Source organism: Echinops telfairi, unplaced genomic scaffold, assembly GCF_000313985.2.
Source record: "Echinops telfairi isolate 266 unplaced genomic scaffold, ASM31398v2 ScPeMD7_5592;HRSCAF=6446, whole genome shotgun sequence".
Taxonomy (NCBI): Eukaryota; Metazoa; Chordata; class Mammalia; order Afrosoricida; family Tenrecidae; genus Echinops; species Echinops telfairi.
The window spans coordinates 40,652,154-40,679,161 of NW_022109491.1; the positions used below are offsets into that span (position 1 = coordinate 40,652,154).

General features: G+C 37.4%; 1 protein-coding gene across 3 annotated transcripts in view; it reads right to left on the reverse strand.

Annotated features, from left to right (window-relative positions):
• Positions 1–27,008, reverse strand: part of TASP1 (taspase 1) — a 311,341-nt gene that overhangs the window by 262,820 nt on the left and 21,513 nt on the right. For all 3 annotated transcript variants that reach the window (XR_006680566.1, XM_004698159.2, XM_045295276.1), the window contains exon 4: positions 24,996–25,064. Coding sequence is in view for 2 of the 3 variants with exons in the window: in XM_004698159.2 (XP_004698216.1) it covers positions 24,996–25,064 (69 nt within the window). In the remaining variant the exon portion in view is untranslated. The remainder of the gene's footprint in view (positions 1–24,995; positions 25,065–27,008) is intronic.

Here is a 27,008-nt window from a genome sequence, read left to right on the forward strand (position 1 = left end):
TTGTGAAGTCCCTGGGTGGGGCAAAGCTCAGCTAGTCACACTCAAACCAAAACACCAAGTTTACTCCCATAGAGTCCATTCCAATTCCTAGCAACCCTGTGTGGCAGTGGATTTCCAAAGCTGTCCATCTTTTCCAGAGTAAAAAACGTCATCTTTCTCCTGAGGAGGGGCTGGTGGGATTGAACTACTGACCTTTTGTTAGCAGCTCAATGTGCCTACACCATCAGCGTTCCTAAAAGTTGGCCATTCAAATCCATTCTGATTTGGCAGGCTTGGTGATCTAGTTCAGAAAATTAAATCTTTGAAAACCCTATGGAGCAGCAGCTCCACTCCGCACAAGAGGTCACCATGAATCAGAATCAACTAATAACAAAAAGTGATTGAGCAACTATTCACTATTTAGCAAACCTTCCTCATGTCTCGTTTACTTTGAACATGTTATCCAGAGGAACTAGTCCCAAGCATACCTGTTAAGTGAGGGGTCAGCAAAAAGAGGAAAGTTCTTACAAAGACAGCCAGCCACCGGGATTGCAACAATGGACTAAATGTAGCAGCAGCTGTGAGGATGGGGCAGTTGCGGTATGTTGTACATGGGTCACTTGGAGTTTGAAATGACTTGATGGCATGTAATAACTCTCCCCATAGACTGGAAACACCAGGAATATAAGGGTGTGTTACATATTAAAGCCTAATGTCTAAATGAATATTTGGCACAAAGTAACTCCTCGGTAATTATAGGGTATGACCCCAAACTTTGTAGAAAAATTCCATTATCTATTAATTCCATCTTCCCCAAAACTTTTGAAGCTCCTTTGTATTCACTTAACAGTTGGAGTTTATTAACCAAAATATAAATAGACTAACAGAGCAATGTGAACTATATAACCTCTGCTAAAAGCTAATACTTATTAATTCTTACAGGTAACCAAGTTAGAGGACTCCAGGAAAATGTAATGGAGTATTTAGGAGCTAATATTTTCACAATTTAAATAACAGAAATGAAATAAATTCAGGTGATAGCAATTCTATTAGTAATTGCTAAAATAATACTGATAAAATTAAGAGGCAATCAAAACTTCTACTGACTGCCTAAACCTACACAAAACAAACTCACTGTCATCGAATCAATGCCAACTCATAGTGACCCTTTGTGAGTTCCCAAGGCTATAACTGTTTACAGGAGTAGAAGGCGCAGTCTTTCTCCCAAGGAGAGACTGGCGGTTTTGAACTGTCAACCATACAGATCATAACCCAATGGGTAACCACTATACCACCAGGGCTCCTTCTTAATCCTACAGAGAGAACAGAAAGATCAAGAGGCAAGTAAAGAACTATTCTTCTACCACAACATAAAACCCTTTTCGATTCAAGAAATTTGTAAACATCACGCCAAGGCAAAGATCTACAAAGAATTATTATTTCACTATAAACCACAACCTGTATTACACACTTCATGTCCCAGCTGAAAGCGTAAAATAAGAACCATTTGCAAGGCTACGGGGCATACTATACCTCTGGGGATCTATTATGAGCCCTCTATTAACAGCTATTACATCTGAAAACAATTTAGTTTTCAACTGCTATTCAAAATCTTACTGGCACACTGTAAAATCATTTTTATATAAAATTATTTATGTTTGTCCAATTTCCGATCTTCCTTTATAGGAAAAGTTAGACATTTACAGGAAATTACTAATATGTTAGTATTCATACCCTGTCACTCAGATGAGAATTCAAACCATCATTAGATGAATGAAATGCAAAATGCAATAGACAATCTTATAATTTCTAATTCAAAAATAAGCATGCTAAAATAAAAATTTCTTTTACATACTGTTTTCATTAATAATCAGATAACTCCCTACTCTAACACTAAAGAGAAAGTAAAAAGACAAACATACACACAAAAATTATCTGAATTCCCTCTTCAATGTGATTGTTATTGTTAGATGTTGACAAGTCAATTCAGGCACTACATACAATAGACTGAAACACTACAAGACCTGTGCTGTTCTCACATTGTTATATTCAAGATCATTGTGACAGACCTGTGTGAATTTATCTTGTCAAGCATCTTCTACTGCACTCATCCTCTATCTATTTAACCAAAATAGGATGTCCTTTTCCAGGGACTGGTCTCCCCATGACTCCTGGTGCCACTGGGCTGTGAACTGTGAGTCCACAGCAGTTTGAAAGAAATGGGTGTTCTATGGGTCCACAGTTAGGAACTGCCAGCCACTTAACGAAAGAAAGATGAAGCTTTCTCCACTCCCGTAAAGAATTAGTCTCAGAAAGACACAGGGGCAGGCCCTATAAAGTCACCATGAGTCAGAATTGGCTCACTGACATGAAGTTTGGTTTGAGGTTTTGTCTCTTCTAATCATATGTCCAAAGTGAGATAAACTCTTGTCATCACTCCTTAAAAAGGAACATTTTGGCCATTATTTCTTGCACAACAAATTTCTGTGTTTTTATAGGCACAGTTTTTCGATATGCTTCGGCAACCTGCTAATTCAAAGATATGAATTATTCTGCGCTCTTTCTTATTCATTATCCTGCCTTCACAAGCATAAGAGGCCATTGAAAGTACCATGATGAACAGGCGTGTGTTAGCCCGCAAAGTGACATCTTTGCTCTTTAAAGATGTCCTTTGTAGCAGATTTGCTACAATATGTCCCTTGAACTCTTAACTGCTGCTTCCATGAGAATTGATGGGTATATCCAAGCAAAATGAAGTTCTCGATAACTTCAATCCTTGCTCTATTTATCACAATAATGTCTTGATAAAGGGTGTATATTGGCACCATTTTAAGAATTCTTACTTTAAATTGAGTTGTAATCCATACTAAAGATGGCACTCTTTAAGTATTTCAAATCCTCCCTGCTTTCTGCAAGCAAGGTTGTGTCATCTGCATATCCCAAAAGAAACGACTGTCATGGAGTCAATGCTGACCTATAATTACCCACCAGGACAGGCTAGAACTACCTGTGTGAGTTTCCAAGACTCTCCCTCTACAGGAGTATAAAGCCCCATCTTTCTCACAGAGTGGCTGACAAGTTTGAACTGTGGACCTGTGGCTCACAGCCCAACGTGTAACTACTGTGCCACCAGAGCATATAGCATCCTCCAACCCTAATGCTAGGTTCTTCACACAGTCCAGCTTCTCAGCATACAGATTAAGTAAATATGGTGAAGAGAAACAACACTGACATGCCATTCATGCTTTCAAAACCAGTTTTCCTATTGCTGTGTTCAAATGACTGCTTCTTGCTATATGTAAGGTTATGCATAAGCATAACAAAGTGTTCTGGAATCACCATTCTGTACAAAGTTTTTCATAGTTTGTTATGATCCATACAGTCAAATGCCTTTGTAGAGTCAATAAAATGCAAGTAATCATATTTCTGGTATTCTTTCAGTCAAAATCCATCTGACATCAGCAATGATATCCACCATTATAGGTCCCCTTCTAAATCCAATTTGAAATTCTGTTAACCACCTGTAGATGTACTGCTATAGCCATTATTGAATTATCTTTACAATTTTTACTTGCATGTAATATTAATAATATTGTTAAATAACCTCTAAGTTCTGTTGGGCCATGAGCACAAATATAGAACTCTTACAGTCAGTTGTCCTGGAAGCTCCCTTCCAAATTTCTTGCCATATACAAGTGAATGCACATCCTCCTGCAGAGGCCATACCAGAAATGTGGAAACTCCACTGAGTGAACTGGGCCTTACCTCAAATGCACACATAACCCTTAGTCTTAAGGTTAACACTCCCTAGTGTTTCAGAACCAGATGATTGCTATCCAAGGTTATAGAACTGGTGGATCACTGCATTTTGGTGGAGTTATGCTGCCTTTACTTATTATTTTAATGCTCTCCTTTCTTTATTATGACGTGTTAATTTGGTAGGCCTGGTTCTGTCATTGTGAATGTATGTCACTGAAAATTTCGCTCTATCATCAACCCCCATTGTTTGTGTTAACAGTGCCCAATTACTTAAAATTTAATCTATACAAATCAACAATTCATCTATTGAAGTTTACAGCCAACTGACACTTGTATAATGTCCTTTTCTCAACAGTGTTGTAAATTCTACACCATTGGCTAAATAATTACACCATCAAAAGAATTACTTTATAACCTCAGGGTAATGACTTATAATGTTCTCTACCATAACATGAAAATGATGTGTTTAAAGTGAGTCACAGACATATATAAATCATAAATACACTTAATTTGAACCCCAATCTGAGAATAATTAATTTTTATGGCATGACCTACTTATTGCACACCCTCCTGAAGAGATCACTGCAGATGTGGGTGGGTATCATAGCAAAGTTTGTCAAAGAAAGTAGAGGGGACCCGGGACTAGAAAGTATAACATCTGAGGTCTTAAAGGCTTGTCTTCAAACAAGTAGCCATCTAAGTGAGGTGTCAACTGGGCCCATATGGAAGAAGCATAATTACCTGTGTGATCCAAGGATTGTGAATAATAAAGTCCAAACCCCAAAGAGGAAATGATATTAGAGTTTAAACTATGAACACCCAGTTTATAAAATGTGATGGATTACAGTGGGGGCCCAAAATCCATTTTCAGGGTCCACACATGGATTCAACCTCCAATGAATCCCCTCTGATTGGTTATGTGAATATGCTCACTATCACACAGAATGAATTGGGTTTCTGGTTTTGTATTGTGTACATTGCTATGTTTTGCTGTGCATGAACTCCAGGATGAGTAGAGCTACAGCGACAGTGCCTGCATGGATGGCTTCTTGGAAAGATGAGATAGATTCATTCATTCAACAAATAGCTGTCAGGGACCTGTGGGCCAGCCTTCGTTTTGTTGTTGTTGTTGTTGTTTTTCTCTATTTACCAAGCACGATTTCTCTCTCCATTGACTGGTCTCTCCTGATCCGTAGTCCAAAGTAGAGGACACAAAATATTCTGATCTTTGCTTCTAAGTAGCATTGGAGCTGTACTTCTTCCAAGACATGTTTGCTTGTCCTTCTGAACATCCATGTTACTTTGAATATTCTTTACCAACACCAACAGTTTTCTTATACGCTGTCCAACTTCCATATGCCTACACAGCAACTAAAAATACCATAGCTTGGGCTCAGTTCATCTTAGTCTTCAAAATAAGTAACATATTTCTTCTTTAATACTAAGAAATCTTCTGCAGCACATGTGCCTAATGCAATACGTTATTTGATTTGATTACTACTTTCATGAGCACTGATTGTAGATCCAAGCAAAATGAAATCATTAACAATTTCAGTAATTTCTCCATGAATTGAGATTTGTCTACTGGTACAGTTGTGAAGATTTTAGTTCTCTCTCCACTGAGTTGCAATCCATACTGAAGGTTGCACTCTCTAATTTTCATCAACAAGTGTTTCAAATCTTCCTCGGTTCAATAAGTAAGGTCCTGTCATCTGCGTATCACAGGTTGTTAATACTTCCTGTGCTTTCCTCCTGTGCTAATACCACCGTCTTCTCAAATTTGCCTATCATCCAGATGGAGAAACTATGATAAAAGAATACAACCATAGCACATGCAACACTCCTGATTTTAAATCACATAGCTCTCTTTTGTTCTATTCTAACAACTGCCTCTAGGCTCACATACACGTTCCACATGCTGACGATGAATTGCTCTGGAATTACAGAACAATGGAATCCATAGTTCATTACAATCCATGGAGTTTAATATCTTTGCATAATCAATAAAACACAAGTAAACATTTTTTTCTGGCCGCCCTTGCTTTTCAGCCAACATCCATCTGGCATCAGCAACACTATCCCTTGTGTTATGTCCTCCATGTGACTATACTGTTGCAACCAAAATATTACATGTATGAGACAATGACATTGTTAGGTAATTTCCGCATTCTGATAAATCACCTTTCTTTGAAATGGGCACAAATACAGATCTCTGCCAGTTCGTTGGCCAGGTAGCCAAGTAAATTTCTTGGTGTAGACTAAGTGCTTCCACTGATTCATAAATTGTAGAAACATTTCAGTTGGTATTCCATCAATTCCTATAGCCTTGGTTTTTAGTGAGTGCTGTCAGTGCAGCTAGTAATCTAGTGTGATTGTAACAGAAGCGGATGGCTTTGGCACACAGGAATTTATAATAACAGTATTTAAGAGCTAGGAGTTCAAATTCCGGGTGCTAGTTCTAGAGGAAGATATTCTGTGTTGGTCCTACGAGAAAGTCCCTTTCTTCTTTCAACATCAGCGCTCTTGGAGACATCATGCCTCTTGGCATCGGTCTTCTCCTAGGTCTAGGAGTTTGACAGCACAGGGATCCCAGATCCAAAGGACAGATTCAAGTCCCAGCTCTCATTTCTCAGGAGTAGTCAGGTGCCTACGCTCTGCTTCCTTCTTTTTCCTTTCATATAAGTGTGACCCAAGAGGCATGATTTGAGTAAGGATTCTGAAAGTATGATTTGAGTCCCCCCTTTAGTAAAGCTGTAATTCATATCCAACTCACCTTAATCCTATATCTCATTAAGATATTGAAGTGAGGATTTATAATACATAACATGGGGTAATTATATCAAATCACAATATGAAGGACAATCACACAATACTGGAAATCACAGCTTAGCCAATTTGAGTCATACTTGGATTACACAATTCAATCTCAATATGTTAGATAAGCAAATCAAGGTACCCAAAACAGAAATATGCCATGTATCCTGTATGAATACATCAAGTAGCCTGCCATGAATACCAAAAGCAGCTAACCTGGGCTTTGCCCCTCCTTCTTCTCTCTTCATTTGTCTCCTCCTTGCACATCTTTTAAAATATGCATGATAGCCTGAGGGGTTATATCTTCTAATTATATTTCCTTTTGTCCTATTCTGGCAATAATTTTTGCTACTAGCATATTTTATTTGCGTTTATCTTGTTGGCTATTACTATAAATAATTATGAGAAATAGAAAATAACAGAGATCTGCAATATGAAATTGATGAGAGGATTGTGAGTTTCTTCTTGAGACTGACTCGAAAAGCTAAAGTATGTTATCTTATCATGAGACAGCAGGAAAAAATCCAGAAAGAGCTAGACAAATCATCCAATTTAATATCCAATTTGCAAGTCTTTGATAATGATATCTCAAAAGACCTCCAGAGAAGACATATGTGGGTGACATGAAAATATTATGTGAAAAATACAGGAAATATGCAGGTATCACATAAAAAATAATGATTTTCCATTATAATTTCTTAAACTAGTGCTGCTGAATACCTTTAGATATTTGAAAATTCATTTTCAGGCCAATGAAAATAACAAAAATAAATCTATTTTCATCCATGCGTCAAAATTAAAAGCTTACAAGATAACTTTCACAGAACTGCTGACCTGCTTTAAGAGCTATTCTCAAAAACTCAGTTGTGTTACAAATAATATATTCACTCAAATATTGGCCAAATATAAACAATAAAAAAAATCAAAGAGACACTTGTCTGTGGTGGTTTTTCATGTTGCTGTGGTGCTAAATGCTAAGTCACTTGTATTTCAAATACCAGCAGTCACCCAAAGTGAACAGGTTTCATCAGCCCTTCCAGCCTAAGAACATACTATGAAGAAAAAATAGGTAAAAATCATTATAGAAAACCTTATGAAAATCAGCAGCCCATTGACGGATACTTAGAAGTTCATGAGGAACAGCAGAACATTATCAGTGAGGGTGTCAGAGGTGAGCCCCTCAGGTCAGAAGGCACTCAAAATATAACTGAGGAAGAGCTACCTTCTCAAAGGAGAGTCCACTATAAGACAGAGATAGAGGAAAGCCTAGGGGACATTCATTTTCTGACGGGCACAACTCAAAATGAGAAGAAACAGCTGCAAACATCAATAAATAATCAGAATTTAGAATGTAAGAAGTATAAATCTAGAAAAACTAGGAGACGTCAAACGTGAAATTGAACACATAAAGATCGACATCCTAGTACTTAGTGAACTGACATGGACTGGTGTTGGCACTCTTTAGCTAGATAACCATATGGCTAACTATGCCAGGAATAACAGATTCAAGAAGTATGGCATTAATCATTGTCAAAAAGGATATTTCAAGATCTATCTTTAAGTACAATGTTGCCTGTGATTGTACAATGTCTACTGGATGATCCAATCAATACAACTATTATTTAATTTATTAATCAACGACTAAAACTAGTGATACAAAATTTGGGTGATTCGACCAATGATGTTCAGGAAATTGATCAAACATGCAATCAAGATTCACTAATAATTATTGGCTACTGGAATGCAAAAATTCAAAAGCCAGAAGAAGGAACTCGAGTTGGAAAATAATGGTCTAAGTGATCAAAATGATGCTGGTTTTCGAATGACAGAATTTGCAAGGCCCACAACTTTTTCATCACAAATACTCTTACTCAAAAACACAAAAGGCAACTATAAACATGGACTTCTACAGATAGAATATAGAGAAATCGATTTCTGTGGGAAAATCAGATGTATCAAAATGATACATCTGTGGGAATCGGTGATGGAGTAGCTCATTATCAGTAGCGAATACTAGTCCAGGAGCTGACTGCGAAACTGATCAATTGCTCATATGTAAGTTCAATTATACCTGAAGAAAATTAAAACGTGCATTAAAGTCAAACTATGAACTTGAATCTATCCCACCTAAATTTCAAGATCATCTCAAAAACTGTCCTCACACATTGACTATTAATGGCAGAAGATCGATGAAGTATAGGAGGGTATCAAGATCATTACACATGAAGGAAGCAATGGTTCATTACAAAGACAGGAAAGGAAGAAAAGACCAAAGTGTATGTCAGAAGAGTCTCTGAAATGTGCTTTTAATCGTAGAAGCTAAGGCATTTGAAAAAGAATGATGAAATCAAAGAGCTGAATAGAAAATTTCAAAGGGCAACTAAAGAATACAAATATTATAATGAAATGTGCAAGGACATAGAGTTAGAAAATGGAGAACATGTTCAGCATATCTTAACTAAAAAACTAAAAAAAAAAATACCCCAGGCTTGAATTGAAATATTCAAAGATTATATGGGTATAATACTAAGTGTTGCATGAAGCATTCCAAGAATATGAGGAGAATGCATGGAGTCACTGTACCAAAAGAACCAGTCAACAATTCCACCATTTCAATAGGTAGCATATTAGCAAGAACCAATGGTACTGAAGGAAGAAGTGGAAGCCTCACTGAAGGCATGAGCTAAAAACAAGGCTCCAGGAATCGATGGAAAATCAACTGAAATTTTTCAAAAAATTGAGGAAGCACTCATTCATCTATGACAAGAAATTTGGAAGACAGCTACTTGGCTAACTGACTGGAAGATACCCATTCCCAAAAAAAAAAAGACCCAACAGAAGGCTCAAATTATAGAACAATGTTATTTATATCACATGCAAGTAAAACTTTGCTGAAAATTATCCAACAACTGTTGCATCAGTACCTGGACAGAGAGCTGCGAGAGACTCAGGTTGGACTCAGAAGATGACATGGGACAAGGGGTTATCATTGCTAATAGCAGATGGATCTTGGCTGAAAGCAGAGAAACCAGAAAAATGTTTAGTTGTGTTTTACTGACTAGGCCAAGGCATTTGACTATGTGGATCATAACAAAGTATAAATTGCCTTGAGAAGAATGGGAATTATAATACATTTAATTGTGTCATGTGGAACCTGGACATGGCTCAAGTGGCAGTTGTGCAAATAGGACAAGGGCACACTACATGATTTAAAATCAGGACAGGTGTGCCTAAGAGCTGCATCCTCTCACCGTACTTATTCAGACTTATGCTGAACAAATCATCAGAGAAGCTGGACTATATAAAGAAGAATGTGCCATCAAGATTTAAGAAGGCTTATTAATAACCTTGGGGCATGGAAGAGGAGGTTGGATGGAAATGAGAAGTCAACAGGACTGGGTATAAGAAAGAAGAAAATGTTCTAAAGTTGATTTTGGTGATGACTACACAACTTTAAACAGGATTGAAGTATTGAATCATCTAATATGTTAATTATATCTAAATAAAACTATTTTTTTTAATATTAAGTAGTCTCTTTCTCTCTCTCTCCCCCCTTCCCCATCTCGGGTTATTTTCTCTCTCTTTTTAAGACAACAGAATTCTTAATAGATTTGACTAACAAAAAAATATTAAGTAGAAAATTCAAGAATTAATGGACATCAGTTAATAAGTTTCAGCAATTAGTCAAAAATCATTTTTATTTCACCCAAAAAAAGTATCTCTTATTTATGTAATACACAGCCACAGGGCATATTTATACATCAGAGGCTCAATTATCTAACAGAGAGTCTCAAGGAAACAAAAACCTTTCCATTTTTATTCTGTCACTGTTCCCTAATGACAGAAAGCATTCTTTCTTTTTTGGCACCCTTTCTATTCTCGCAACCTTAGGGCATTTAGAGATGCACTGGCTGCTCTACAGACATGCTAAAAGTTCCTGCTGTGCTTGATCAAAGTTGGAATGTCACAGGAAATTACTCAACTTCAACAGTCCGGAATTATATCTAGCCAAAATAGTTACAATGCTCAGCTTTTAACTTGTTAAAGTAACATTTTAGCTATTTTGAATGTAAGTTGAGAGAATATTTGTTTGCAATACACTCTGAACACTTGAATCAAATACAGTGTTAGTATTGTGATGGTTCATATTTTTAACTATTTAGTTGTACCACAGACAATATACCTTAGGTAAGAAAAAAAGGGAAAAGAAAGTCAAACGCACACAATAGGAATATGTACTAGAAACTAATAAGCTTCTTAATTGTTTTCTTAAATTACTCAAGCTATTGGGGGGGGGGGGGAGTCTGAGAAATTGAACAAATGTTGGCATTTGTGATCAGGCACAGAATATCCTACCAAAATATAACTATATTGCTCTAAATGCTTTAGAAAAAAAGTGCTCCACTTCTGCACTCATCTCCTTTCTATTATTAATCTGTCTAGTTTACACATTAATATGTAACATAAGTAAGCAGGAAAAAAAACACCACAGCACTTTGTTTTCATGCTTTTGCTTGGCTTCGTTTTGTTTGAAAGCCACAGAATTGCAGTACAAAGAGTTACTTGTCAAACACAGCAAAAACCCCTTAAAGACTGGCTTTAGTAGACTTGCACAGCTGAAATCGTTTTAAAAGTTGTTTTAGTTGGATTCTTACAATTTCCAGGAAGAGTTTAGCACACATGGCACCTGAAAGTGTCCTTTCCACATGAGCTATAATAGAAAAGACAAATACTACTATTGTACTTACCTTAAACGTAAATAATTACTCTAAGCATGCTGACAATAATATGGACCTATCACTCAAAAAGATCCTAATGGACCACAGAAATAGAGTAACTTAAAACATCCTTCTATAAAATACGAAGACAGAGAATTGGGAAGAAAAAGTGGTATTACTAACGTCTACGTCCTCACTTAATATTCCTTTTGTTAAAAATATTTCCAACCCACTAGAACATCTGTGTAAATTCCAGGAGACCAAGACACACACAAAATTAGCAACACTGACTTATTTTGGAAAGCCTAATGTGTTACAGTGTTGATGCCCTTCATTTCAGTATACACATTTCATGAACCTATCAGACAATGTGGACACCATGTGGGGGAGGGGGGAGCGCTTGAGAAAGAATTACTGTCCCTCTGAAAACTGTCAATGGCCAAATAAATTTTGCAAAGTAGGATGTTTAACATTCAATTTTTAATTGTTTTTCTCCTGTAGTATGATACAACCTTCATCATTCTGAGCCTTAGGTAAAGTCTGCTACACATATAAAAATTAAAGAGGTAGGTAGGAGATAGGTAGGTAAGTAGATAGATTTTAGATAGCTAGATAGATACAAAGTTGTGGGTTTTTTTTAATGCTTTGCTCTACTTTGAAGCAGAATTTGAGATATGATCTTGAAGAGAAATCTTAAAAATCATGGAACTTAATTTTAAGTTCCCCCCCACATTCCCTTTTCATGTACCAAATAAAAGCTCTCTGGGGTTTGAGAGACAAAACCAAAAGGCAGTTTTTCAAATTGAACATCTTGCTATCGGCCTATTATTTTGATGAACACATCACACATATAAAAATCTTCTTAGTTTAGCTCTTTCATTAAGCACACACACACATTTGTTAACTTATAAAATTCATGCCCACAGGATATAGCTCCAAACACATAAATTTAAAACAAACCAAAAATAACATGATTCAAAAATCACAATTATATATCCAAAGACCATAAATCTAATTAAAAATGTTTCATCAAATTCCCATTAATATAGGTCTAGTAGTGCTTCCAGTTAAGTTAACAGCAAAGTCTGCAGCTCAACCCCGCCCCGCCCCCAGCCATTCAGTGGGAGGAAGATGCAGCCATCTGCTCCTACAAATATGTACAGCCCTGGAGTATGGTTGTTAGGGTCAAAGCTGACTCCATGGCAGTGGCTGTTTCCTGTCTTGTTTTTTAAGGCATTTTATGCTCCAGAGAGAAGAAGTCTGAATTACTTCAAATGATGAGAATACAGGATTACCACCTATGTAGACTCTTCTACACTGTCTCATGTAGCTTTAAGTAGCTCATAAGTCAATTCCATAACAAAGTATATTCTTGGAGAGTCTCAACTCCCAAAACGAAATAAGGGATCACATAAATCTACATGCTCCCCAGAAATTTCAAAGTCAGGTCTCTGACTACATCTCCTGCCAGATTTGGCCAAAATGGATTACTTTGAAAGTGTCTACACAGTTCATCATGAAATGCCTGGAAAAGGCCAACATCTATCTTCATGTTTCATCAGTGCAAAGTAAAATATAACAATCTCTGTACTTGAGTATTTGGACTTATTCAAAAGCTAATACAGGACTTTTTTGCAGTGTGAAAATAACCTGAAATGTAATAAACTACTCAGTTTTTGTTTTTATTTAGGGGTTCTGTTTTGTCAACTTAAAAAATAAAGGAGAAAAATCACCTGTTTCTCCAATTAACAAGTACTTTGTGGTGGAGAGCAGGTTTAAGACCAGAGGTGTAAACACAAACAGTAAGCTACAAGTTGCCCCTTCTGCAGTTGAAGGCAAGAATCATCAGTACTCCAGGCTAATCGGGTTCTGTGTGGTGCTTCTTTGTCTGCACGTCCACCCAGAGCCTGTCTTCTCACGAAATCAATGCTCTAGCACCAGAACAAGTAAACAAGTGGCCTCCCATTTGCAAGGGCTGTTCTGGACACACTTCCTTTAGTCAGAAGGTAGAATTCTTGGGATAGGCGATCTTTCTCTGCCTTTTCACAAGAACATGGATACTTGGCAGGATGCAACTCCATGGAGTGTAATCGTAACTGTTTTTATACCTCAAAAAATAAAACAAAAACTCAGAGAACCATACCAACTCTACAAACAGCTGGAATACACACAGAACTACTGATGCATCACTGGAAATAGTAATCAATAACAAGTTAAAAAACAAAATTTAAGGGTCTAAAGTCAAAACTCCACATTTCAAGTGATGGAAAATATTGTGAGTACTTTGGGGGTGGGAGGAGGCAAATCTCCTCCTTTCATGTGCATAAAAACAGGATCCCTACCCCACCATTTCAAGAAAACATGATACCATCACTGAAAGACAAACATGAGCCAAGTCAATTTAAACACATCAAACTGTCTTTCTAATATGCTTGTCACAATGGGAGGTGGGGAAGAGAGAGGGAAAAGGGGGTGTCTGGTACACTTAGCTACCCTCTCTCTATGAAAAGATGCTTCTGCAAAACAAAACAAAAGGTGCAAAGAGCAGAGATACTCATTTACTTAAATAAAACCAGTCCCCCAAATACAGAAAAAATAAGTGCTAATTCACCTAATATTTTGCAGTACAAATGATTGAAAGAGAGGGTGCCTTAAGCATCTGCTCACAGATAAATTCTACAAGTAACCTTACTTTAAGCTTGCTGAAGGAAAAGGGACGAGACGAGCCCTCCCAATGCTCCTAGATAGGCACAGAGAGCAGCTGAAAGCCACAACTTGACCACTGAGCGCGCACTTAAGGATTGGCAAGCCTTGGGTGTTCTCTATCCCAAAAGGCAGCAAGACAATTCCAGACAGAAGTAAGGTCCCTGAGAAGGGATGCTGCCTAATGAAGCAATGGCACGCTAGTTCCAACAAACAACTAATTGCTAAATAGTGACCCACATCCTAGAGATCCCTATTTTCAAGAAATACATGCTGAGGTGGCTTGGGTATAAGAGGAAACAGATATTCAGATAAATGTGCAGCAATACATTATTTAGTAATACCAATATATCTACTTTCTACCTTTTATACCCTATAATATCAGCCATCTGAATAAGGTACTTTTAAAGAATTTTCCTAGAGTTTACAAGCAAGCATTACAATGGATTCTATAGTGATCCAAAGACAGCCAACTGTTTTTAGCAGATATAAATCCTGCACTCAATATAATGTGCTATTTAAATGCTGAGGTATTTGAATAGTAAACCAGTTTCACCACTGATTACCATCTACTCTAATCACTGGAGTCTTAAAAGATGAATCTAATTAATGAAAGAACAAACAACAAAGGCCAATTACAACTATATAATTGCAAGAAAGTATTTTTTAACAAAGGAGTTTGAGTAACTTGATTTTCAGAAAATCAAATTTTAAAACTATTCCTGCTCCTAATTTTAATGCACTGTGAAAACAGCCACTTTTCAAAATGAACTAAAATGGCTAAACTAAAATTTTCATAATCTCAGCCGGATGCACTTCAGCCAGTGTTCTCACCCAAGTCTACAACCTACTACCAAAGTTTGTCATTCATATTTCACCTACAATAGCATTAATGTTTTAACAGGAAACTCATTCAGAATCCATGAAATGCTTTCTACATTATAAACACTAAAGAACTTTAGAGACAAGATGATTCGCATGATCTAGATTCGATTTCCTCAAAGAAATATGAATTCACTTTGGAAACCATTTTAAGTATGCAAAATCAAGATGCAGTTTTTAAAAACTACTTTCACTACCTGAACCTAAACTATTTCAAAATCAGCTAAAAATAACAGTTCTTCAAATACATAACCCCCCATGTGATGACAAAATCATTTCACAATGTTTATCTTCTCTTTCTTGAGTGAAATTAGAATTGAACCACTCAATGTATACAAGTCACCCTTCCATCAGTTATAATTTTTAAAAATCAAAAGCTAAATGAAACAGGGTCAAATCAATTTAACAATAAATCATTAAGATACGATCTATAAATTGACTTTTCCTTCACCACATTATAAAGATAAGCAAATCGTAATTTAGAGTCATATATTCTTACACACAGCAGAATACCTCTCATAGTGGTCATTTTCCATCCCAAAATTCTGAAGAGAGATACTAGGTAAATTAATAGGCAGGAACTTTGCCCCACCCTCCCTTATTTATAGGAAGCGAACACATGCCCCCTATGGAAACAAGAAGTGACAGACTTTAGGCTGACATCACTTGTCTAGAGGGGTGAAGACACAACCAGGTCATTAAAGGCTCAAAACTGACACACCAAAGCATGACCCCTTTAGCATACAAAGTCCGATACCATTTTTTAGCCAATGAGAGCTATTAAACCACCAGTAATTTCATTCCAGTTAGCCAAGGTCTCAATAAATTCTGTTTTTTAACTGCTGCTTCAATAATAATGTGTTTGGTTGGGTTCTCTAGAGAAGCAAAACCAGTGATGCTTATATTTGTTGGTATATAGAAAGAGATTTATATCCAGGTTTAAACAGTTGTGGAAATAGGTAAGTGCCGTCTAGTTCAAGTCAGGCTTCTCTGACTTATAGAAGCTGATGAGCAGAAAGCAGAAACCATGGGGGAACAGGCTGGTGAATGCAGAGGTAATATAAACCCAAAGATAGCCAAATCCACCACTGGTAGTCTTCTGACAGCTCCTGGGACCGGAAGGCAATACAACAGAAGATTGAAGAACCAGATGCAAGACCCACCTCCAGCCGAAAGCGAGGGCCAAAAAGAGTTAGACTCTCTTCAGTCTTTCTATCTTATTTTTAAAAAGCCAAAACCCCCAAGGAGGTGTTATCAGGCTGCAACTCAATTGATAGTTTGAGCTCTGCCCCTACCCTTACCCAGGAGTGTCTCATTGACATAATCCATACCCATTATTGACCACCCCTTGTCAACTTGACACCTATACATAACACTTAAACTATGTCTAATTGCCAAAGACAGGAGTAAATTCATAGTAGCAGCTCTCATGGAACCCAGTTGGCACAACAGTTACACACTGGGCTGTAACCTGCAAGGTTAGCAGTTCGAAACCACCAGCAGCTCTGAGAGAGAACGATGAGGTTTTCGACTACCAAAAAGGGTTAGTCTTGAAAACCCACAGGGGAATTTCTGCCCTATCCTATATGGTAGCAATGACTCAGAATCGACTCGATGGCAGTGAATTTTGTTTTTCTGTAGCAGCTAGCATGATACAACTAACACATGCATACAATTTATAAACACACCAACCCACTTTGATGACGTATTTTATGAGTAAACAAAACAAAAATGTGTGATGCATGAATGCAAATAGGGATTAGTCATAACAATTAGTCTCTGTTTCTGCAGCTGGTCATGTGACCACAGTTGGCATTTAGAACTACCGTCGTCCACTACTCATTCCATATTTCCTTTACCCTCAGCAAGGACCTTGGCTGGTCGTGGTTCTTGGCCTGGTGTGGTGACCAAAGCAGATTTGGAGTGCTGCACCTAACAACAACAACTTTACGACTGACTTAATCACAGGGCATGGTAGCACTAAGTGAGGACCTAAGGACTCTCCTGGAGTCCAGACACATTCTTCTTTACCACTACTGAGCAAAACGAATCCAGTTTCCCCTTCATAATCGGAATCAATCATACCACTCGATACAGTCAGACCCTTCTTTGCCTGGTGATCCAGTAGCAGGTCGTTTCTATTAAGTGCCATCCATTCTGTTCCAAATACTAGTGACCCTATGCACAACAAGAAGCAGCAGCCTGAAATGAGGACCTAATGTAGGGGGATTAAATGGAGAGAAAATGTTTTGAGAAACGATGTACAAATGCGCTTTACACAATTGATGTGTGTATGGATTGGGATAACAGTTGTATGAGCCCCTAATAAAATGTTAAAAAAGAAAGAATAAATAAATAAATAAATAAATAAAAAAGAAGCAGCAGCCTGCTCCTGTCCCCTCCTCATAAGTGTTTGAGCCCACCAGTGAAACCACTATGTCAATCCATCTTATCTAAGGGCTTCCTCATTTTAGCAGTCCCGCCCCTTTACCAAGAATGATGTCCTTTTCCAGGGACTACTCTTTCCTGACACCATGTCCAAAGTGCATGAACCAAAGTCCCACCATCCTTGCCTCTCAGGAGCATTCTAGCAGTACTTCTTCCAAGACAGATTTGTTTGTTCTTTTAGAACCATGGAACCCCATGGTATTTTCAATATTTTTAGCAAGCATCATAATTCACACATATCCTACTTTCTTTGTGGATACAAATAGTATATCTTATAATAGAAGGTGATCATAATTCAAATGTACAGATTATCCTTTGGTCTTTCTTATGCAATATCCAACTTTCATATGCATATGAAGCCATTAACAATACCAAGTCCTGGGGCAGTCCTCAAGTAACATCCTTGCTTTTCAACACTCTAAGGGGATCTTGTACAACAGATTTACCCAATGTAATGTGTCCTTTGATCTTTGACTGCTGTTCCATGAGCATTGATTATGGATCCAAGCAAGATGAAATCCTTAACAACTTTAATCTTTTATCCACTTATCAAGATTCTACTAAGTGGTCCAGTTGTGAGGATTTTGCTTTTCTTTTAAATTGAGTTGCAATCCATAATGAAGTCTAAAAATCTTTATCTTCATCAATAAGTGCTTCAAGTTCTCCTCAATTCAGCAAGCAAGATTATATCATCTGCATATCACAGGTTGTTAATAAGCCTTCCTCCAATCCTGATGCCACAACCTTCCTCATATAAGACAACTTCTCCAATGATTTGTTCAGCATCCATACTGAATAAGCATGATGAGAGGATACAACCATGATACACACCTATCTTGATTTTAAATCATGCAGTATATCCTTGTTTTGTTCCCACAATTGCCTCGTCATCCATGTAAAAGCTCTGCATGAGTAAAAATTCCCATTCTTTTAAAAACTATACATAGTTTGTCCACACAGTGCTTTAGAATAGTCAATAAACCATAAATAAACTTTCTGATATTCTCAGTTTTCAGCCAAGATTCATCTGGCATCAGCAATGACATCCCTTGTTTGACATCATTTTCTGAATCCAGTACGAACTTCTGGTAGTTCCCTGTCAATGTACTGTTGCAAATGTAGGATGATCCTCAGCAAAATTTTACTTGGATGGAATATCAATGCTATTATTCTATAATTTGCTCATTCTGTTGGATCACCTTTCTTTGGAATGGGTACAAATATGGATCTTGTCCAATCAGTTGGCCAAGTCGCCATCTCCCAAATTTCCTAGCATAGATGAGTTTTTATTCCAGTGCTTCATCATCTTGTTGAAACATTTCAATGGGTATTCCATCAATTCCTGGAGTTTTGTTTTTGGCTAAAGCCTACAGTGATGCTTGAACTTCTTCCTTCAGTACCATTGGTTCTTGCTCTGCAACAGCGAAATGTCGACTACCTTGTTTCCCCAAAAGTAAGACTTCCCCTCAAAATAAGACCTACTTACAGTTTTGCCTCTCGCTGAAGTATAAGGCACTCCCCTGAAAATATGACCTCCCCGAAAATAAGGCCCCCCGAAGCTACCATAACGCTGGACTCTTGACCGTAGCGGCGGGTGCCGCCATGCAGCTCACTGTTGGCCACAGTGCAGCCAGAGCAGACAGGAAGTGCAAGATCTCTTTTAATAAAACAATAAACAATAAACGTGTACCATATTCTTCTTCATGGAAAAATAAGACATCCCCTGAAAATAAGACCTAGCGTGTCTTTGGAAGCAAAAATTAATATAAGACACTGTCTTATTTTCAGGGAAATAGCATAGCTCTTTTTTGGTACAGTGAATGTGTATTCTTTCCATTTTCTTTTGATGCTTCCTGCAGCATTCAATATTTTGCCCATATAATCTTTCAATATTGCAACTCAGGCCTTGAATTTTTTAGTTCTCTCAGTTAAGAAATGCTGAACTTGTTCTTCCTTTCTAGTTTTCTAACTCTAGGTCCTTGCACATTTGATTATAATATTTTACTTTATCTTATGAGCTGTCCTTTGAAATTTTCTATTCAGCTCTGACTCCATCATTTTTCCATATACTAGTGCTTCTATAATTAAGAGCATGTTTCAGTGACTCTTCTAACATCTACTTTTATCTTTTCTTTCTCTCTTGTCTTCTGATGATGTTTTACTTTATCTATGATGATCTTGATGTCATCCTACAGTTCATCCCATAGATCGTCAGATCTTCTTTTCTGTCATTACTGTTCAGATGTGTTAAGTCTGTTTTTGAGATAGCCTCAAAATTCAGGTGGGGTACACTCAGGGTATGTTGGCTCTATTGGACTTGTTTTAATTTCCTTCAGCTTTAACCTGAACTAACATATGAGCAATTGATTGTCTGTTCCACAATCAGCTCCTGGCTTAATTTTAGCTGCTGATATTGAGCATCTCCATTGTCTCTTCTTACAGATGTAGTCAATTTTATTTCTGTGTCTTCCAGCTAGAGAATTTCATTTGTACAGTTGCCTTTTGTGTGTTGGAAGAAAGCTATTTGTGTTGGAAAAGTCATTAGTGTTGCAAATTTCTATCAGGTGATCTCCATCTTAGTTTCAACAGGGACATAGATTCCAGCTACTATGATGTATTGAGCTCTGTCCCTGCTCTTACCCAGGAGTGTCTAGTTGGCATAATCCCTAACCATCACAAATAATATAACAGGAAATTTTAAAAGCAACCTTTTAGCCAGAAAGTATATCCCAAATGCAAGAAGAAAAGGTGTGAAGGCTATATCTAGTCACATAACTTATTAAGACATAACTCAACAGAGATTAATTAAAACTAAAAAGTGGTTACTCCCATTACTCACTCACTACCATCGAGTCAATTCTGACTCCCAGCAATCCCACAGGACAGGAGAGAACTGTCCCTGTGGATTTCTGAGACTAACTCTTTATAGGAGCAGAAAGTCTCATCTTTGTCCTGCAGAGTAGCTGGTAGGTTCAAACTGCTGACTTTGAGTTGGTATCAACTTGATGGCAGGGAGTTTGAGTTAGTTTGTTTTCCTATATTTTTAAGTGAAGACTCTAATTTTATTATACCTATCTTTAGTCCCAAACTATTACTATACTTCTTGTGTGTTCTTTGTCTCCACATGTCAGATTACATTTTTCACCATTAAAGGTCTGAATTTTGAAAAGAGTTTTGAACGGGTGGCTCATAGCCATTAGCTTGCTCACTTCAGCACCTGTCCCATCTCCAGCAGTTTTTCCAGAACCACTATCTTCATCATGAAGTTCCATGAGTTTTCCCAATTCACACTTGAACTTCCTCAGCATTATTACTTTTCTGAAAAACACATCACAGAGAGGATAGATTGGCAAGCTTTTTTCTATGTCTTTTCCAATGCTGTCTGGAATCCGTTGATCAGCCATGTCTTTTCAGTCATTTGTCTGTACCTCGCGGGTGGTGTTTTTCATCATTTTCTTCTGGATTTGGTGGATCTGTGGGTGCTGAGTGTAAAACAAACCAAATCTGACAGGTTTGTTTGTTTGATTTTGGTTTTTTTAGTAAAGCCACTGCAGAACAGATGAAGCAGAGAGCCACTGGAATAGCAACATGAACTTCAAATCATGGTTTTCCATTCTTTTGACTATGGAGCACAGTTGGTCACATATAAGATTCATGCTATGGAAGTTGGTCAGACAGGATGTGCCCGGAATGTCCTCAGAAATGTCTATATGCAACTTCATCATTTTATAGATCAGCATGGCCCCCTTCAAAAGCATGACTCTTGAGGCCATCAGATGCAAGGTTGAGTCACCGAGTCCCAGTAAAGGAGCTCTGCTGGGATACTGGTTTACTCGTTGGACTGCTAATTTCAAGGTTAGCAGTTGGAAACCAGCACTCCACAAGAGAAAGATGCGCCTTTGCACTCTCAGAAACCCGTGGACGCCGTTTTACTCTGACCCATAGGGTCACTGTGAGTCAGAACCGACTTGAGGGCAGTGCTTTCACAGTATTTCTTACACTGAACATAGCTGGTTCTTTCACACACCAAATTTTCTTGGAAAATGGATCAACAACTTCCTTCTTGCTCCTTTTTTTGCCAACTTCTGTTAAGACACTGTTCTTGCCGAAGGCCAAAGTGCTGCTCAGAGAGCCAAAGGGGCCTATTACTATACTTTTTCAACTGACCATGTTTCATTTGAAAACCTAACTCTATCCCAATTCTACCTTACAAATCCAGCTAGCCCAGAGGATGTACACTGGCACAGATAGGAACTGGGAACACAGGGAATCCAGGACAGATGATCCTTTCAGGACCAGTGGTGAGAGTGGCAATACCGGGAGGGTGGGGTGGAAAGGGGGAACTGATTACAAGGATCTACATATAACCTCCTCTCTGGGGGACGGACAACAGAAAATTGGTGAAGGGAGATGTCGGACAGTGTAAGATATGACAAAATAATAATAATTCATAATTTATCAAGGGTTCATGAGGGAGGAGGGGAGTGGGGATGGAGGGGAAAAAACGAGGAGCTGATACCAAAGGCTCAAGTGGAGAGCAAATGTTTTGAGAATAATGACGGCAATGAATGTACAAATGCGCTTTACACAATAGATGTATGTATGGATTGTGATAAGAGTTGTATGAGCCACCAATAAAATGATTTAAAAAGAAAGAAAACGTCACTCTACAAAAAGGTGATGAATCACAATTATGCAAGATGAGAGAATAATTAAGGGGCAGAGAGGGAACTGTTATGTTAATCTCACGCAGGTCAAAATCCCATTCCTAAAATTCTATAAGATATGATGTGATCAAAAATAAAAAGAAGCAGAGGTGGTAAGAAACTTCATATACATGATCCACAAGCGCATCATTCAAAACAATCAAGCTCATTTACTCATAATCAATTAATTACTCCAAACTGTATGTTTAATTACTTTTAAATATAAAAACATTAACCCCTTAAAAGCAAAATTGATCACTGAGAAAAAAATACAATGGAATACAAGAAAATTAAAGGTAATCTAAAATGAAAACTTTCATTTTAATTGATTTTGTCTTCATGGATGCAACTTTGTATTCATAGATCCAGTACTCATTAAGTTCTTTCCCCAGACCCATACTGACTCCGGATGCCAATAATCCCAGAACATCACTTACTGCACAATGGAGAATCATCTTCAATAACATCTGATTAAGTTAAATGAAGCCTTCCTTATATATGTGCTCTGAGTAAAGATACTATTTGGTGGTTTGTATAGCAATCTTCATTTTTGTATCATTTTCTTCTTTTATTCACAATGTATAAATAGCCTTCAGCATTATATGTGTAAAACTTGCCATGAACAGCTATCATAAGTAATTATCTCATACATATATCATTTCCAAAGTACCTCAATACATAATAGTACTAATTTCTAACAGATACAGATGCTCACTAAATGCTACATGCTTTTCTAAGTGATTAACATATATTAACTTAATCTTTGCAAAACTCCAATGAAGTAGAAAATATTATTATCCCCATACTGTAAAAGGAGAAACTGAGATGGAAAGGCTGCAACAGGCCCAAGTACACATGGCTAATGCTTGGTAAAGTAAGAGAGGGGCTCACACAACCCCATGTCAAAGCCTTAAGGACCAAGCTACAACAGAATTGGTACCCATTAGACCCAGGCATTAAGAAAACTTAAAATCAGGGAGGGGGGAACAAGGAGGGAGGGGGGAAAATGAGGAGCTGATGCCAGGGACTTAAGTGGAGAGCAAATGTTTTGAGAATGATGAGGGCAACAAATGTACAAATGCGCTTTACACAATTGATGTATGTATGGATTGTGATAAGAGTTGTATGAGCCCCTAATAAAATGATTTTTAAAAAACCAAAAATTAAAATCTATAAAACATGATCAAAAGCACAGCTCCACAACAAAGCAGTAGAATATAGAAACAGCACACCTGTGGGTAACATAACTGCTTTGCAAACTTCTGGACAATTTTCACAGGAAAAGGCAATGACAAGGTAGTGGCTGAGTTGGGCACCTTAAGAAAAAAATCTAGTCAATTTAGGAGATCTGCTCTAATCCTAACTCTCCCAAATTTATCATTATTTTATTTTCATTTCTTAGCTACTTTGATTCCCAAGTAGTTTTCTCAATCAGAGAGTGGTATGTTTATTATAATCCTCTACAATAACTCAAAAATTAATCTCACTGCCATTGACCACCCAATTCTGACTCATAGCGACACTATAAGGTAGAATAGAACTGTTTCTTGGGTTTGTGAGACCATAATTCTTTATAGGAGTAGAAAGCCTCATCTTTCTACTAGATGGAGCAGGTGGTTTTGAACTGCTGACCTCGAGGTTATCAACCCGAGTCGTAAGCCATTATGCCACCAGGGCTCCTTTATTCTCTTTACTGACTGACATAAATTAAGCTTTACTAAGTTTGAGCAGCCTTAAGAACTCAATAGTTCTTGGGAAAGCTTATCGGAAAGGTTCTAGATTAAGAAAACGGAGAGAGCCTCACCCTAGAGTACTATGAACTGTAGCAAATCTCAGAGCCTCTTCACTCAATTCTTCAATGTGTGCAGTTAACTCAAGTTAGCTAAAAAACCTCAGAGGACAAGATATACTTCACAAACATAGTTTCAGTATTCTGTTAGATTTGTGAGAACATTTCTAGTTTAGACATTTATAAACTGATGAAATCTTTAAAACAAAAAAAAAAAACAACAGAATATATATTACTTTTATGGGTGTTAATTTTGGATTTTTCCACCTGAAAATATTACAGAAATTGAATTATCCAATCACTATTAATGTTTGCATTGATGATCTTCACAAAAAAGATGGAAAAGTAATTTGACTGTGGAAGTTACATAATTTCATGTCAACTTGAAGAGACATGAAAGTGTAGAGGTGGAGTTTAGCTTGTCAATCAAGTCACAGCCTGATGGTAACTCCTTGTGGGTGCGGCCTTCTCATAAGGAGGGCCCTAGGAAACTTCCTTTCTCTCTCTGCCTTCACCATCCTGCTGGTGAGCCACTCTGGGACCTGCCAGAACCCTGGAGCTGTGCCCACTGCCATTGCATCCACAGGACTTTGCACCACAGCCTGTCACCTTCCTGCATTCTGCATCATTGGTATGGCTGTGTGAGTCTGAAGAGCGACGTATGGACTTTGTATAAGTACCAGACCTATGGGCATGAGGTGGAGATGCTTCCTTGATATATATAATTAAGTCATGATATAACACTCTTACACACATATGAATGTCACTGCATTTGTTTCTCTAGTCAACCCAGCATCACACAATGATTACATTAGTCAGAAACTCTCCAGTGAAACAATCTTACACATTGGCTATATTATTGCTTTGCTACGATTGCTGAGAAATACTGGTCATATCATTTATGGTGGTCCAATACAATTTTCAGGAGTCCTGGTGACGTAGTTGGTTACATATCGGGCTGCTAACCACAAGGTCAGCAGTTTGAAACCACCAGCTGCTCTTCAGGAGAAGGATAAGACTCTCCACCCATTAAGAATTACAATCTCAAACCCGCAGGGGTAGTTCTACCCTGTCATATAGGGTGGCTCAGAGGTGGAATCTAAATGGCAGCAAGTTAGTTAATTCAGTGTTCATGCCAACTAAGAAAGAGTGCAATTCAGAAATATTTTCAATAAAACCTTAAGAGGAAAAAAATACCTCAAGTTCCACAATAGCTGCAGTCACTGCATCTGTTGCGAGAGCACCAGCCTGTAGCTGTTCAATTGCCTATGAAATCAAGGGGAGAATTGTTCATTGTAAAACCACAACTTTGCACACATGCCCACACATTTTCCAAAGGCTTAGCAAAGGTGTAGGCGACATTCATATTTTTAAAAAAAGAAAAGCTCTTTAGTCCTATTCCAAACTTTAAGATATAAACTTTGTAGATTTGTTTTAAGTAGGTGCTTATATTAAAGTTAATTTATCATACAGCTCACTTACTCAAATTAAGAAAGTGAATAAAATCGGACCATTAAAAACAAGATAACAAGGAACTGAGAAACTGAAAGACTTCATTTATCACAGAGCAAAACAGCCACAGAAAGGATATGAATTTGTTTTGGTTTAAGTATCCTGGCAAGTCCTATTTTATAAAGATGACTATATCTATATCTGGGCTAATTAATATCTCTCCCTATATTACTACTCATTACTATTTATAACTATAAAAGTCAGTGGTGTGTCAGAATCCTGTGAAGGATACATATATTATGTTACAATGTATTTAATATTAAGATAAATAATATTTTCTAATATAAGCTACAAAGGTATAAATTTTGGCAAATGTTAAGAAGGGAACTGGTTTCTAATTCAATCATTAAAGCTTTAATTTAAATAAAGAGAAAATGCAAAACTTAAAAATTGTATTCCTCATTAAGAGTATTTTAATAAACATTCATTCTGTGAAAAGGCAGGTTATACCATCCAAAGATATGTTTCTAAGAACTAAAGTCCTATAGAAGTAAAGCTTATGTCTGAAAATATTTCACAAACTAGAAAGCATCATTGTAAGACAGCTTATGGAATTTCTCACATTCTTCTTTACTACCTTTAATTTTAAATATGTACATGCATACAGAGAGAGAGGGGGACTGAGACTGTTGGGGAGTAGAGCCACCAGATAACAAGCATAGGGGGAGTTCCTCAACAACTACCAGAGAGACTCCACTAGGAGAGATATCTTACACTTCCTGGCAGTGAGAAAATAAACATGAAAGATCATTAAACATGCAAAAACTCTGCTGGTAAGAAGATAACGGAGATTATATATATATATAATTATATATATATATATATATATATTTCAGAAAGAAAAAAACTCCCAAATTAGAATCTAATAAAGGCATTTCCTGACAAAGACTAAAGGGATTTTTAAAACAAAGGCCAGCAACACAAACAACATTAACGGGTCACTTGGACAGAGAATCGATAGCAGCAGCAGGCAAACCTGAGAGCACCACACAGCTCACCACCACTCAGAAACCAGCACAGTGAACGCAGCACCAAAGACACGCCGAAACAGAACAATAGACCAATAAAAAGCAAAAAGACCAACACAGCAAAATGACAGCCACAAACCAGCACACATCCATCAATAATGACACTGACTATCAAGGAGCAGACTGAATTAGAAAACTAGACCCATCTAAACGTTGCCTACAAGAGACACATCTTAAACTCAAACACAAATAACAGACTGAAAGTCAAAAGATGGTGAAAAAACCACTAAGTCAATGGTAACCATAAAATGGCATGAATGGCAATATTAATCTCTGATAAAAGAGGCTTCAAGTTAAGTAACATAATGTAAGACAAGAATGGGCACTACATAATGATTAAAGAAACAACGCACTAGGAACATACAGCCCACACAAACATACACACACACAATTATAGACCCCCCGAAAAACAGCAATCAAATTTTCAAAGTGCTGAAAACAGGGTTAGAAGGCTTGACATTAACAGTAGGTGACTTCAATACACCACTGTCAAGGAAAGACAAATCATCAGGAAAGAAACTCAGTAAAGAAACAGAAGATCATGATCCGAATTCTACCTTGCAAGTCTTGCTAGACCAGAGAATATACACTGGTACAGATAGGAACTGGAAACACAGGGAATCCAGGACGGATGATCCCTTCAGGACCAGTGGTGTGAGTGGCGATACTG